The sequence below is a fragment of the Hirundo rustica genome, chromosome 5, assembly GCF_015227805.2.
Source record: "Hirundo rustica isolate bHirRus1 chromosome 5, bHirRus1.pri.v3, whole genome shotgun sequence".
NCBI classification, from domain to species: domain Eukaryota; kingdom Metazoa; phylum Chordata; class Aves; order Passeriformes; family Hirundinidae; genus Hirundo; species Hirundo rustica.
The window spans coordinates 43,462,826-43,475,833 of record NC_053454.1 but is presented as its reverse complement, the minus strand read 5'-3'; the positions used below and the strand labels follow the sequence as shown (position 1 = coordinate 43,475,833).

At 42.2% G+C, this 13,008-nt stretch overlaps 1 protein-coding gene across 5 annotated transcripts in view; it reads right to left on the bottom strand.

Annotated features, from left to right (window-relative positions):
• RAPGEF2 (Rap guanine nucleotide exchange factor 2) overlaps positions 1–12,620 on the bottom strand; it is a 184,289-nt gene extending 171,669 nt beyond the window's left edge. For 4 of the 5 annotated variants that reach the window (XM_040063645.2, XM_040063648.2, XM_040063646.2 and 1 more), the window contains exon 1: positions 12,501–12,620. In XM_040063645.2, coding sequence (XP_039919579.1) covers positions 12,501–12,569 — 69 coding nt within the window. In that variant the 5' untranslated portion in view covers positions 12,570–12,620. Of the gene's footprint in view, positions 1–3,951; positions 3,970–12,500 lie in introns of those variants that run through there. The other variant, XM_040063647.2, reaches the window with a different exon arrangement.
• Between the last annotated feature and the right edge of the window lie 388 nt (positions 12,621–13,008).

Sequence of the window (13,008 nt, the reverse complement as noted above, 5' to 3'; positions counted from 1 at the left end):
AGTTTTGGTTTCAGAGGTGAACCAGCGTATGCCAGAGTCACAGCATGACACTGCAGAGCTGAAGATCTGTGTTTCATTGTGGAAAAATACTTTCTGTACAGCTCCTTTTGGGAAGGAGAGGGGACAGGACATGCCAGAAAACCACAACAAGTAGCATTTTTGGAGGAAGGCACTTCCTGACTTTAGCTTTCAGATAAATCCCAAACTGAAGACATCTATAAATAGAAGAAACAGGAAAAGAAATCAAGTAAGATATCAAATGTCACTTGTTTAAAGCAGAACTTTCCTTTCTCCTTAAAAGAAACTGTGACACAGTTTTCCTAAAGCAATGCACAGTGTCTAAGCAGCCGTGTCTCACCAGCCTAGAGACTGGGCCGGCTATTTCTTCATTATCTCCGGGCTCATTTTACAACCAATTTAAAACTATTCTTTACTAGTGTTTATAAGTAACATTCAAACTTTTCAATACACTCAGGTAATTTACCACAGCCTCTCAAAACCATTTTGTTTCATTAAGTTTAACGAATTATGATATGATTCTCAAATTTAATAAGCCCTTCTCCTACTATTTTATGTGTTCTGCAGAGTTGGCAAGTTTTAGATTATTTCCTTTTGAAACTTAGACTACCCTGGAACAACCAGGGTAGGCAAAGTTATCTTGAGAATGGCATTTCAGCAGCTACCTAATAGCAGAGGGGACAGGCCAATATTTGGCTGACAAATTGTGATAAGTTTGCTCTAAAAATAAGCAGCAACTTATGAGGCACCAAACATCATAAAGCTGTGGCCATTTTTTTTTTTAATATAAAATGGAAACTTCATGCAGTAAACCAAGATGCCTTGTGAAGTTACTCATGGTTAACAGAAGCAATACTTCACCTAAAAGCTATTTATGAAGGCCAGAGTAACCATTAGAGCACCTGTTTCAGACAGACCTCCTTTGTTCAAAAGAAATGTAAGGTAACTCGCATGCTGGAATGGGGGCCAATGTCAACAGCAAATCCAACTGGATTTATGTAGGTTGTGTCACCATAAACCGCGTTACCTTCGTCATGGCTAAATGTTCATTTACAATCAAGACAAGATGGATTGTAAGAAAGTGCCATTATTTTCTCTTCAATTTTAAATTCATAGAAAATGCACATTCACGTAAGAACATCAGACCTTAAACAACAGTGTTCGCTTATCAAAACGGGTAAAGGCAGAAATTTGACATATGACAATTCTGATGATGACAGACTCAAAAGTATTTGTACATTTTGTTTCAGAAGTGAAAAATAACCTGTGCAAGGTAAACTCTATTGCAATTTATAAATAAAAGAGAGTTTCTTTCCCACCTAGAAATAAATAAATGTCAAATAAATTATTAGCCAAATCACCCTGTTCTAAGTGCTCACCTAGTACAAAAAATACCTGAAGTAATGACTAAGGCACAAAATTCAAAAAGCACTCCAGAAAGGGTTTAGAAAGGAGAAACTACAGGACATCAAATTAATAAGACAGAGGTTAAACCATAGCACAAGGCTAAATACAAAGAATGACTATGAGAAAAGAGGACAACTCATAATTTGCCTGGACATTGAAAAACATACTTCAAGAAGAAGTATTCTATCCCAAAATTCCATTTTCTTTGTTAAAATGGCTTTTTAGAACCATTTTACAAAGATAAGAGCGCGTTTTCCCCCCTTTGTGTCACACATTGCATCAATCACGTTTTTCAGCAATATCCTGTAGCCTAGAAGTTTTTCAACTACTAAAGTGATATTACTCTAAAACTCTTCTTAAATTAAAGTTGAACAGGATTCTTAAAAAGGATTTAGGGCTAGTGCGGACCAGACATCTATCAATACTCAGTCTGGTAAAATACAAGCTAATAGCACTAAAATAAATGGCTGTCTAAAACACAGCAGAGATGGAATATACTCCTCTCTTCCACCTTGGCAAACACCTACAACAGAGCTAAAACAACTACCACCCTTCCCTTGGCACTGTTACCTCAAGCCATTTTTAACAGCTGAGCTGGAATTATGCTGCCATCTGATAGCTGTTCAGTGGCCTACGACCAAGGAGTTGGCATCTTCCAACTAAGTCATCTTGAATTAAAACAAGGCCTGGGCGCCAATTAGCAGCTTTCAGCAGTAAGGGAGAAGCGTGACAAGGACGGAAACGCAATTACCCTCGTTCCAACGAGCGCCTGTTCCCGGTCAGCATGTAGCTGGCGGAGCCACTTGCCTTTTTGTATCTACGGCACATGTGAAATACCTCAGTCTTCCGATCAGACCACTGTGGGCCATTCACACAGAGGTCTGACCTATTGTGCTTTGTACAAATTTGTAACAAATCCACTGAAGAACCACAACAAATCTGATGTGCTATGCAGCCATGTGTACCATAAGATCAGTGGAGAACACAAAACACAACTCAGACAGACCCTCACAACAACTTCCCTGTAACTCAGAGTGAAAACTGCCTCACTGGGAGTGTTTACCCTCTGCTTACCAGCTCCTCAGCAGTGAATATATTCAAGCTACTTAGTTACTGCACTAATCAAGCTTCAAGGGAGACACCACCTAAACACCACTCATCATTAACCGGTGCAAAATCTTATTTCTTGATTCATACTCAGAGCATCATCTATGAACTACACTCCCACTTACTGTTTTTCTTAAGATAATACAATTTCAATTGATGGGCCGCTTACTGCCTTCATTGGTGAAACTGCTGGTTATCAGCCATCCTCAACAGGAAATCACCAAATGTTTCACGATCAACTACATCACTTCAGCTTTCAGCATCTTTTTAGGAATTTAGCTACTGGGATCAAAGTCCCACCACATCACACGCCTTTGCACACCTTGGCTTTGGCACCATTCAACACCTGCTTTCTTCTTCCAGTTTTTGACACTTTTTGGAGACTGTGGTTCCTCCAGAGTTGAAGAACAATTCCACAGGAGAACTCCTGTTGTGGTTTAGGAATAGTATTCCTCAATTTAGTGTTCTTATGCAAACATTCCAAAACAGATAGGGCTTACTCACTCTCCCCTTCCCCTCCCTTGTGGCAGGATGGAAAGGGGAATTGGAGGCACAAAAGGTAAAGACCACGGGTTGAGATCACGAGGTAAGAACAACTACATTTTAATTTTGCAGTTGACAGCATATAAAGTTCAAAGCTATTTCAACATACAGCACCACCATCCATGAACACAATAAAATGCCACAACTTTGAAATATTGACATAGGTATTTAAACCAAAGCCCATCTGTGGCACCTTCAAAAACTGGCAGAGCTACTGCACGCAAGTAGGAGTCAGCAATGGGGTGCTGTGTTCTGGCAGCGCCTGCCTGTCCCACAGCACGGGTGAGGGAATTCATTTTGAACACCCACAGCACCACTAGCAAAGGACAAAAGAAGGCTGTAATACTGCACAGACAAGCCTCTCAGTTCAAAATGTATCTAAATATTTACTGCCATGTAGGCTGTGTACTCTGACATGTCTTCTGACAAATAGCAAAACTCGGCAGAACCATTCAATTGAGCGCTGGTTACTCACATAATGCAATGTGTAACTGACTTCTGCAAGGTCACGTATTGTGAGGAAATGCTCTGTGTGGGCAAGGGAATGGCTTCCTGAGGAGATTAAGCACTTACCTCAAAGTCAAAACAAAAACAAATGAGGATACATATTTTAGGTACGTCCCAACAGACTTCACATACCAAATGGAAAAATGTGTACATCTTTTAACTTGCATGCCAATAAAATTAAGTGTCACTTCTTTGTTTTGCCCCCAGGAAGAGAGCCCACCAGCATACAATTTTCAACTACTATATAACAAACCAATGTAAATACAGACAAGATTCAATATAACAATACAAAAACAAACCCCAGGCCGTAGCATTTCCCCTACCCATTTCAATGAATATAAAGGTAGCATTAAAACCCAGGCATCTTACCATTGCTATATTCCACCAGGGAAAAATCTTAGAGCAAGAAAATTCCTACCAAAGTTTCTTTTGACGTTAAACCTCAGAACAAACAAAAATAGAAGATCTCTCTTAAGAAGCATCTCACACACGTGCCTCTTAAGTTAAAAAAAAAAAAAATCTCATTTTAGGAAATTCATCAAGAATAAATAATGTCATAACATTACATCCAGTTTACTTTTTTAATACTTCTAGACAGTGTTTGAATATGGAGCACCTCTGGGAGAGGTTAAGCTGTTTCAGAGGTTCCCACACACAGCCATAAGCATTTATTTTCAATCTCTTGTATCACAGGTCTTCGCACCTTCAGCTGCACCAACATAAACATTTGAAGCCATACTCTTAACCAAACTGGGTCACTTAAATTTTAGAAAGCAAAAACCCTACTACACTATATCTCAAAATTAAGATCCTTTTCTTCTGTTCAGCTAACAGGATTGTACCACTTATGCCGTGCTTATTGTAGCCTCGCAAACAGTTGGACGGGCAGGAATGAGGCAGCAGAGAACATCAGCAGGGGAAACAAAGTGAGTAAGCAGCTTTGGTGGGTGCCTGGCATCCAGCCAGCATCAACCCACTACAACTAGTTTTGCTGCTAAGGAAATACTGTGTACCACAAAAGATTTAGCCTCTGGTTTCAGCAAGAGAAACCTCAAGCAGATATTGGTGGTACAGCCTTGTTTTCCCATCAACTGCTTACAAACCACATTTGTGTAACATTCTTTCTCACCCCTCTACGATTTGAGTTATTTTTTGCATAACAGGGCAAAAAGTGTGAATGACTAATGTGAATGACTTTTCAGATGCAAAAGGCTGTATCAATATTTTTTTCCCAACAGTAAAAGTAAAATAAAGACAGGAGACCAGTATCCCTAACAATAGACAATATCCCTAACAACAGAACTGCAAATATAAATTAAAAAACAAAACAACAAACGACTAAGCAAACAATCCCCAGGTAACAGGAACCACCTTCTCTTTTAGAAACCCAAAACGACTAAGTAATAGATGTTTTTATTAAGAAAAGTTTATTTTAACTCTAAGACATACAAAAAGCAAGCAAACAGAAACAAACAGCCCAGTAAAGACAGTCAACAACAGGCAAGCTCCACAAATGTGTCTTCCAGGAAACTTAATACCCATTCCCAGGTAATTTACATTGAAACCAGATGCTGTTTCATTGTGTGGTTCGTGTTCATCAGAATACACAAAAGTAAGAGGAAAAATAGGAAAATCATGCTGCCCACAGAAATATTAATATCAGAATATTCCTTCAATTTTTATAAGTGCTGAAAAGCAAACTCATGCCCTTTTCCCCCCTGCTAAAAATATTTAAATATTTTAATTTTCTTATTCCTTCAGTGTTTTGCTCAAGTAATGATATGCATGCTGCTCTTTATTGTTGACTAGAATTCCTTAGAACTGCTCTAAATCAAATATTTAATCACTCTTACTCAGGTCAGACAAGACAGAGACACACAAAGAAACACATCTACTGCTCTATGGGCGTAACAGAGATACCCAGAGAGAACAAATAGCTAATTTTAACTGCAAACAAAGCTATAAGAAAAGCACTGCAGTAGGGCTCCTCTCTCTCCCTTTTCAAGAAAAGTGGCCAACTCCACCAACTTCAGAAAAAGGGAAGCAGAGCACCAATTCCATTTTGAGACTTATTCAAATACACCCCTTCATGCAAAATATACCCAGCAAATTAAATCTGCAACACTGGCTGCAGCAACCAAGGCGCGCAGGCTCAGCTGCCCTTCACAAAGCATCTTTGTAGAGCTATCTTTCTGCCAGTGCTCCTTTTGAATTCCCAAACAATACCTCGCAAAAATTAGATCTCCTACTGTGGGAAAGTTCCCAAAACACAAGCCAAAATATATTTTCTCATGAGGATACAAAAAACCCTCAATGAGGAAGTCAAAGTTCTTACAATGACTGTTCAGTGTACATACAGTTATTCTTGAAACATGCTAACAGATTAAGCAGCAACATTCTGATTTAGAGAAAAAATATTAAAATCAGATCAGTAGTTCAACAGAAGGAATAGCTAGCTATTGCTAGTAGTTGCTACTCAGTAATTTGCATAAGCATAGACTTTAAAAACTTGTACGCATACAGGCTTTTTAAAACAATGATATCAAGAAACAATAACTTATTAAAAAAAACAACTTAGCTAAGGGATATTGCAATAAGCGCAAAATAAATGAATCATCTTTACAGGTTACACTTAAATTATCTTTTTTTTTCCTCAGGTACCAAGGGTTCTCTGTGAATAAACAGATAACCCACAGGAGACTCCAACTTCTTACTAAAGAAAAACACAATCTTGGGAAAATGCTTGTGTGCCCTTTACTTCTGCTGACCTACACTTCTACACCCAAGACATGAAAGAGCTATCAGCCCTTTTGGTCTCAGAAGCCCAAGAGATGATTTTGCTCGTTACTAGTTTTGCCAGAAGAGCAAGCCTGTCCCCAGCAAGTCTTGCTTTACAATAATCCTCCTCCACCAAAGCCCCTCCTGCAGCACCACGGGCTACACGCCATGCACCAGTGGGTGGGTGAGGATGGGTGGGAAGGTCCCAGCCCTTTGGCACCACGGTACAGACACATGCTCTGATGTCTGAACAGCACCTCAGGAAGCAAGTGGACAAAACAAGCTTGGACTGAGTAGAAGATCCCTGGGCTTTGGGCCCAGCACTGCTCACTTCAGTACATTTCCTAGGCAAAAATGCCATGGAAAGGCTCCCAATTTCAGGTCCAGGAAAGAGACTGTGTCTACAAAGGCTGACAAAAACCTGCTCACAGGAACATATTCAGCCCAAACCCAGGGCAAACACTTCTGCAGCCACTGCAGGGCAGAAATCAAAAGTAAACTCTACCAAACAGATAATTAATCAAGAAGGAAATTGCACAGAGCTTATCAGCGCTACAGTTAAACCCTCACTTTCCCAGCTTCAGACCGGCTCAGATACGCACAGCTAACCGAGCCGCAATCTTCTGATACAATGAGAAAGCACACAAGTGTTTAGGATAAGGCTTCAACTCAGCTATTTCTATGCTACAGGTGAAGGCTTCCGGATCATACCAAGGTCTTTGCAAGAGCTGGCAAAACTCATATGCTTAAAAGATACAGAAATCTACTAATGCAGAAAGTATTAGCCCTATGACAGGGGAGAACTACTGCAAAAGAAATTAAAAAGTCAACACTCTTGCCATTTTCAAAGCTCTTAGCCATGAACATATGAGTGGCTATGGGAAAATACACACACACACACACCCCCCCCCCATTAGAAAGACTGGGAAATAAGCATAATCTCTTTCAAAACAAACAGGATACTAAGCAGTCAATTTCAGTACGTACCCTTAGCTTTGAAAATTACATGAAAATTGACACCACAAGTTCAGTATCAAACATTCCAGGGCTGTTTCAATAGACTGAGATTAGAGAGTTCACAAGAAAATCTGAGCTATGCAAGGATTTTCAGCTTTACTTATCAGCCACAAAAAGATATATTCATACAAGTAAGTTTGCTGGGCATGAAATAATGCTGCATAGTAATACTAGCTTGAGAAAAACATTAAGAGAAAAAAAAATGTACACTTACTTCCAAAATACATTCTCTTGTATTACTTCTGTAATAAATTGCTTGCTTTGTCAGGTAAAGGTCTCACTTTTTCCCAATAGCTCCTTTGGTTTTTATGAAATAGAGCAGGAAAAATCCCTATGCTTAAAGGTCTCTAGATAGTCTATTGTAGCTTGTCTCACCTGTATCCACCTCCCCTACTTACAGCCCAAGAGCCCAAGACACCACTTAACCTACAGTTTTTCAGACGCATTCAGGGTATGCTAACTATTTTGAACAAGTTTCCAAAACCCTACTGCGTCTAAGATTTGTTGTGGGGTGTTTTTTGTTGTTGTTCAGACCAACTAGCCTTACAGCTGACTTTACGATGGCCATCCTACTTGAAGCCCACTGATGAGCAAGAAAAAAGCCCAGATCAAGAACCAGCAACAACCTTTCTTCATTAAGCTGCATTATTAATGATGGTCCCAACATTGACACAAAACACACCAGGCTCATGACCCCACTTCAGAATCAGTCACTGCAGTCAGCTGAAAACCTGACCACCACCATGGGAAGCACAGTTAGGAATCTAATTTTGTTGGCCAAATGGGCTCCCCAGAAAGAAACAGAATGTCCAACCTTGCAAAGTAAGGCTGCTCCTGAATAACCACATAACAAAGCCCTGAGATGCATCATGGAAAGACCACTGTATCAGCGCAATACAGCCAAATACCAGGCATCAGCTGTCACAGTCCTTCACTTCTCAGAGCTACCAAGGAGCAGGAGAAGAATTTAGCAACAAAACCAGTTCTCAGCATTATACTGCTGTTAGCAGCCTGATAACGGGGGTTATCCTCCTCTGTAAATGCTCACCCCAAAAAGATGGCAACAAAATACCATGCTGACAGTGAAGAAAATCTGAAAGCAAAACACAAGCTCCAAAATATTTTTTTTCCCCAAAGGAAAGAAATCCCAAATAAGCTCTTTTGAAAAAGAACATTTTAGTATTTAGTGTATTTGATATACAGTCACACAATCAGCCTGAATTTAAAGACTAAATATTCTTTTGCTAGACTCACATATAAAATGCTTAGTTTCTTTGATTCCATTAAACTACACAGCCTTGTATTTATTTTTTAAGAGAGCACTGTAGCAAGAAGGAAATGTTCGTTTCTGGCTTATCTGAAGATTGCACACAATCATGCTATCACTGGTTACAAGTATAAAAATAACACAACTGGGGAACAAGCTGAACATTTATTTGGAAAAAGCATAGGTACATCCTATAATTAAACCATTTTTCCTCTCAAGTGTTCAAGAAGGGAGTATCTGCTCAACAACAGCATCCTGTTTAGATGTCTTCTGACATGAAATGACGCATTAGTATCAAACTAAGGGCTACTGCACAGCTCGCCTCTCTGCCCAGAAGACCTGGTCCGATGCTGTTACATCTCTGCTCTCCTGTACTGATGTACTGAACTGCCTTCATGTACCACACCAGCAGTTTCCAGAAGCAAACCTTCGGCATCTAACATATATAAGGCACACATTCAAAAAATTTCCTCCTGCCATCGCCACCACATGGCATCAAAACATTGAACAGTATGCAGTTTCTAAAGCAACTAGCTCTTCACATACCATGCCATGCAAATAAGTTGTTAGCATAAAGAAAGACTAGGGCTCAGTTTCTCTTGTTTGAAAACAAAAGCAAATTTTTTTCAGACCAAGCTACACCAGTATAAAACTGCATGCTTTCTAAAATGGCCAAAAAGAACTAGTCTTGTAAAGACTTAAAGCTATAACAGTCCACACCAGAGGACGTTAGGAGGGAGAAGAAATAGATTGCTATTACTTACAGCTCAAGGGCATAAAACCATTTGTAATTTATGAACATTTAAAAGTTAGATTCCCCAAAGTAGTTACATTAACTTCCTAGTTCATGTCTTCAAAGAGAAAATGAATAGTTTAATACATCAATTAAAGAGAAGAGTTACACAATAGGCATATTAAAGTACAGGCCATATATATACTTTTATTTTATTTTTCATTTTCTTTAGCCAAAAATATATTGAGACGTGATTCACAAAATTCAGGAACACTCTGTAAAGGAGGATATACCAAAGAGCTATAAGGTTATAAATTTACGAAAGCAATTGCAGAATACACTGTTTACCTCAAGGGGAAAAAAAAAAAAAAATCAATCCACTTCAAAATTACCCAGAGATTTCTGCATTACAAAAGTTCATGCCAAGTTAAGTTTGCTTTCCCCAACAATGTTTATCAAACCTACTTCTCAAAGTTGTGCATACTGGCTATCACTTTGTCACTCCTGTCCTCTGAGCCTGCAGTGAAGGCACGGTGCCAAATTTGCACCCTGACAGTCCAGGGTGAACAGCAACGTCAAACAGATATTTACCTCATCGTGACTTAGGGGAAGCTGAGCCCCAAAGAGTTTGTTAATGCAAGAAACAAGAAAATATGTTACTAACATACTTCTCTTACTATTTCCTGTACTGACATAAATATGATAAATATATTTTTTCTTTCCAACCCTCTCTCAACTTTAAAGAAGCCTCATGACTTCCCAAAAGCCAAAATTAAGTAGCTATCTTTTGGAGATAGCATAGCAAGGACAGGAAAATACAAGTAAAGAGGCAATAAGTTACTTTAAGAGAAGAAGGAAAAACAAAGTCTTTGTACCTTCTATATATTTTTTCCTTTTTGCGTAATAATGAAAGCTGATGTGCATAAGCATATTTCTTTCAAATTCCAATACTGTTGTAAAATAAAATCAAACTTCCTGAACAGAGAACCAACAGTAGAAAACGAACACACACAATTCAACATGAGCCATTTACAAAAACATCAACCAAGTTTTCTGCTGCAAGCCCAGTCTCCCCAGCAGCAACAGGAGGGCACCACCAGTTTCAAGTATTTCCAGTCCTAACAACACATTAGATTTCCCACCTATCTGGTCTTATATGTGGATTATTTCGGGCCAGTGTCAGTTTCATGGATTTAAGGGTGGGCTTCTTTTCCTGAAGTGATTGCCACAGCAGGCTGCCGGTGTGCTGATTCGGGAAGTTTTACAGCACTAACACAACCCTGGTGTTCCCAATTTAGCTCTCAGCTCCATGCCCTTCACTGGCCTTTATCCCTGCATTCAGGCAGGATTCTTCACTGCGTCATTTCTTACTTTCTGCCTTTTTGTGTTTCCTTATTATCCCTTCTAGACAGCGAGGCCAAATAGCAAGGGCATGACAAAGTTTAACAGTTCACATGGCACAGATCATGCCACAGGGGAAGCATCATCCCCCAAAACCCAGCCTGGTGGCCCCACAGCCTGACCTAGTGGTTTCTGAGCATTTCTTCTCTCCTCCTGAGCACCCCACCGTGCTTCAAAAACCATATCCTGAGGCTGGACACTGCTGGTAGGCTCTCCCAGTTGGAATCTACGCCTCTACCAAGTCAAGCAACCTCACTACAAGTTTGCAGAAGACTGTCTTCCCCAGGAGAGAGCACTCAGCCTCCTTCAGCTTTCACAACACACTGAAGGGCTGGGTCCAGCACTGAAGGCAAACAGACATTTGGAAAAGGTCAAACAAGGACAGAGAAACAAGTTTAGCACCACAAAAACATGTTTCAGAAGCAGCTTCCTTTTTTTTTATTTAAAAAAAAAAAAAAAGAAAGAAAAAAGAAGAAGAAGAAAAAAACAAAAACAGAGTTGCCAAAAAGGCATGCCACATACGGTCCCTATGCAGTCAGTATGTTTTTCCATGCAAAGTTTCATTTTCTCACACATATTCCACGAGCACCGGGATAAAAATAACATTACCACAATGACGTATCTATAGTAGGAGGAATGACTTATGGGTGCTGACCAAAAGTCAAGGTTTCCTCTTTGCCCCAATTTGAAATCATCACCAGCCAGTCAGACGCCTGCCAAAATAATCAATAACAGCATCTTTTCCCCAGAACCCGAACACAGGGACTGCTCAGAGAGCAGGACAAGCCTTTAGAAAATAGGACAGATGGCATTACAACTCCAAGCAAAGTAACTCCTTGTATCATTAGCTATTGAACCGCGGCTTGATGTGGGGATCAGTGTAAAGCTTATTAGTCTTCAGACAGTTGGCAGCAACAGCCACTGCAGCAACCGTTCGGGAGCAGAAGGAACTCATTCAGTTTAGTTGTTTTTCAGGTCATGTTAAGTCAAAATGTTTCTGTACGCACTCCAGTCCCCAGCTTAACCTTTCCCAGCCTCTCTAAGCGCAACTACGCTTACAAACAGCTTCAACTCACACACTCCTCTGACAAAAAGGGCTCCAGGAGCCCGGCGCAGGTATCTAAAAAATTCCTGCCTGGTGCCATTGTGTAAGGATTTCACCCTACTTTGGAGAGCAAGGACTTGCCAAGAATACCACTGACCTCAGCCCCTACATTATGAAACAGCGCTGCCAGCTCCAGCCAGCTATGTAAAAGTAGGGACTGAATTCAAATCCCGAGCCACCCGTACTCCAGGGCAATAACAAAATACACACACTCGCACACAGAGACAAAAAAAAAAAAAAAAAAAAAAAAAAAAAAAAAAAAAAAAAGAGAGAGAGAAATAAAAAAACCACCTCCGAAAAATCATACTCTAAGTTCATTTTCTTTTTACCGGAAGCCACCTTCAAAACAAACCCAGCTGGCGTTTCTCCCTCTCCTTCCCCCAAAATTAGGGAGTAGGATGAAAGTTGTCGCGTTCATGCGCGCCTCCCTTCCCGGGAGCCGCGGGCCGGGAATGCAGCGCTGGGGAGCTTGGCGGGGGCCGGGAGCGGGGCAGCCCTGGCCGCGCCGCCCCGCAGCGGGGCCGTGGCGCTCCGGCCGGGGCTGCGCGGGGCGGGCGGCGGGCGGCCCCCCCGGCCGCGGGCGGGAGCCGCGGGCTCCGCGGGGAAGGGGCGCTTACCTGGGGGCTCCGCTCCGCCGGGTTCTTCATCACCGCCTGGCGGAAGCTGTTATCCACGTAGGACGCCATCGCGCCCCCGCTGCCTCCCGCGGCCGCCCGGGAGGCGCCGGGGGAAGGCGGCCGCGGCCTGGCGCTGCGCGGCCGGAGCGCTGGGCGAGGAGCGGGGAGGCGGCGGCGGCGCGCGGGCACCGCGGGCTCAGCAGCGCCGCCGCCCGGAGCTGCAGGCGGCGGCCGAGCCCCGCCGGTGGCAGCGGCGGCGACGAGCGCTCGGCGCTCCCTCTCGACACGGCTCTACGCCTCCCGCCGGCCCGCTCCGCCGCATCCCCCCGGGCACCGTCGTCGTCGCCTCCTCCCTCCTCTTCCTCCTCCTCCCATCCGGGCTGATGGGGGGCTCCGCGCCCGCCTCGGCGACGGGGAAGTTGCCGGCTCGGGGAGGCGGAGCGGCGGGGGGCGGGCCGAGGCGGGACGGAGGAGGGAGGGAGGGAGAGGGGGGGCGGGTCGCCGGGGG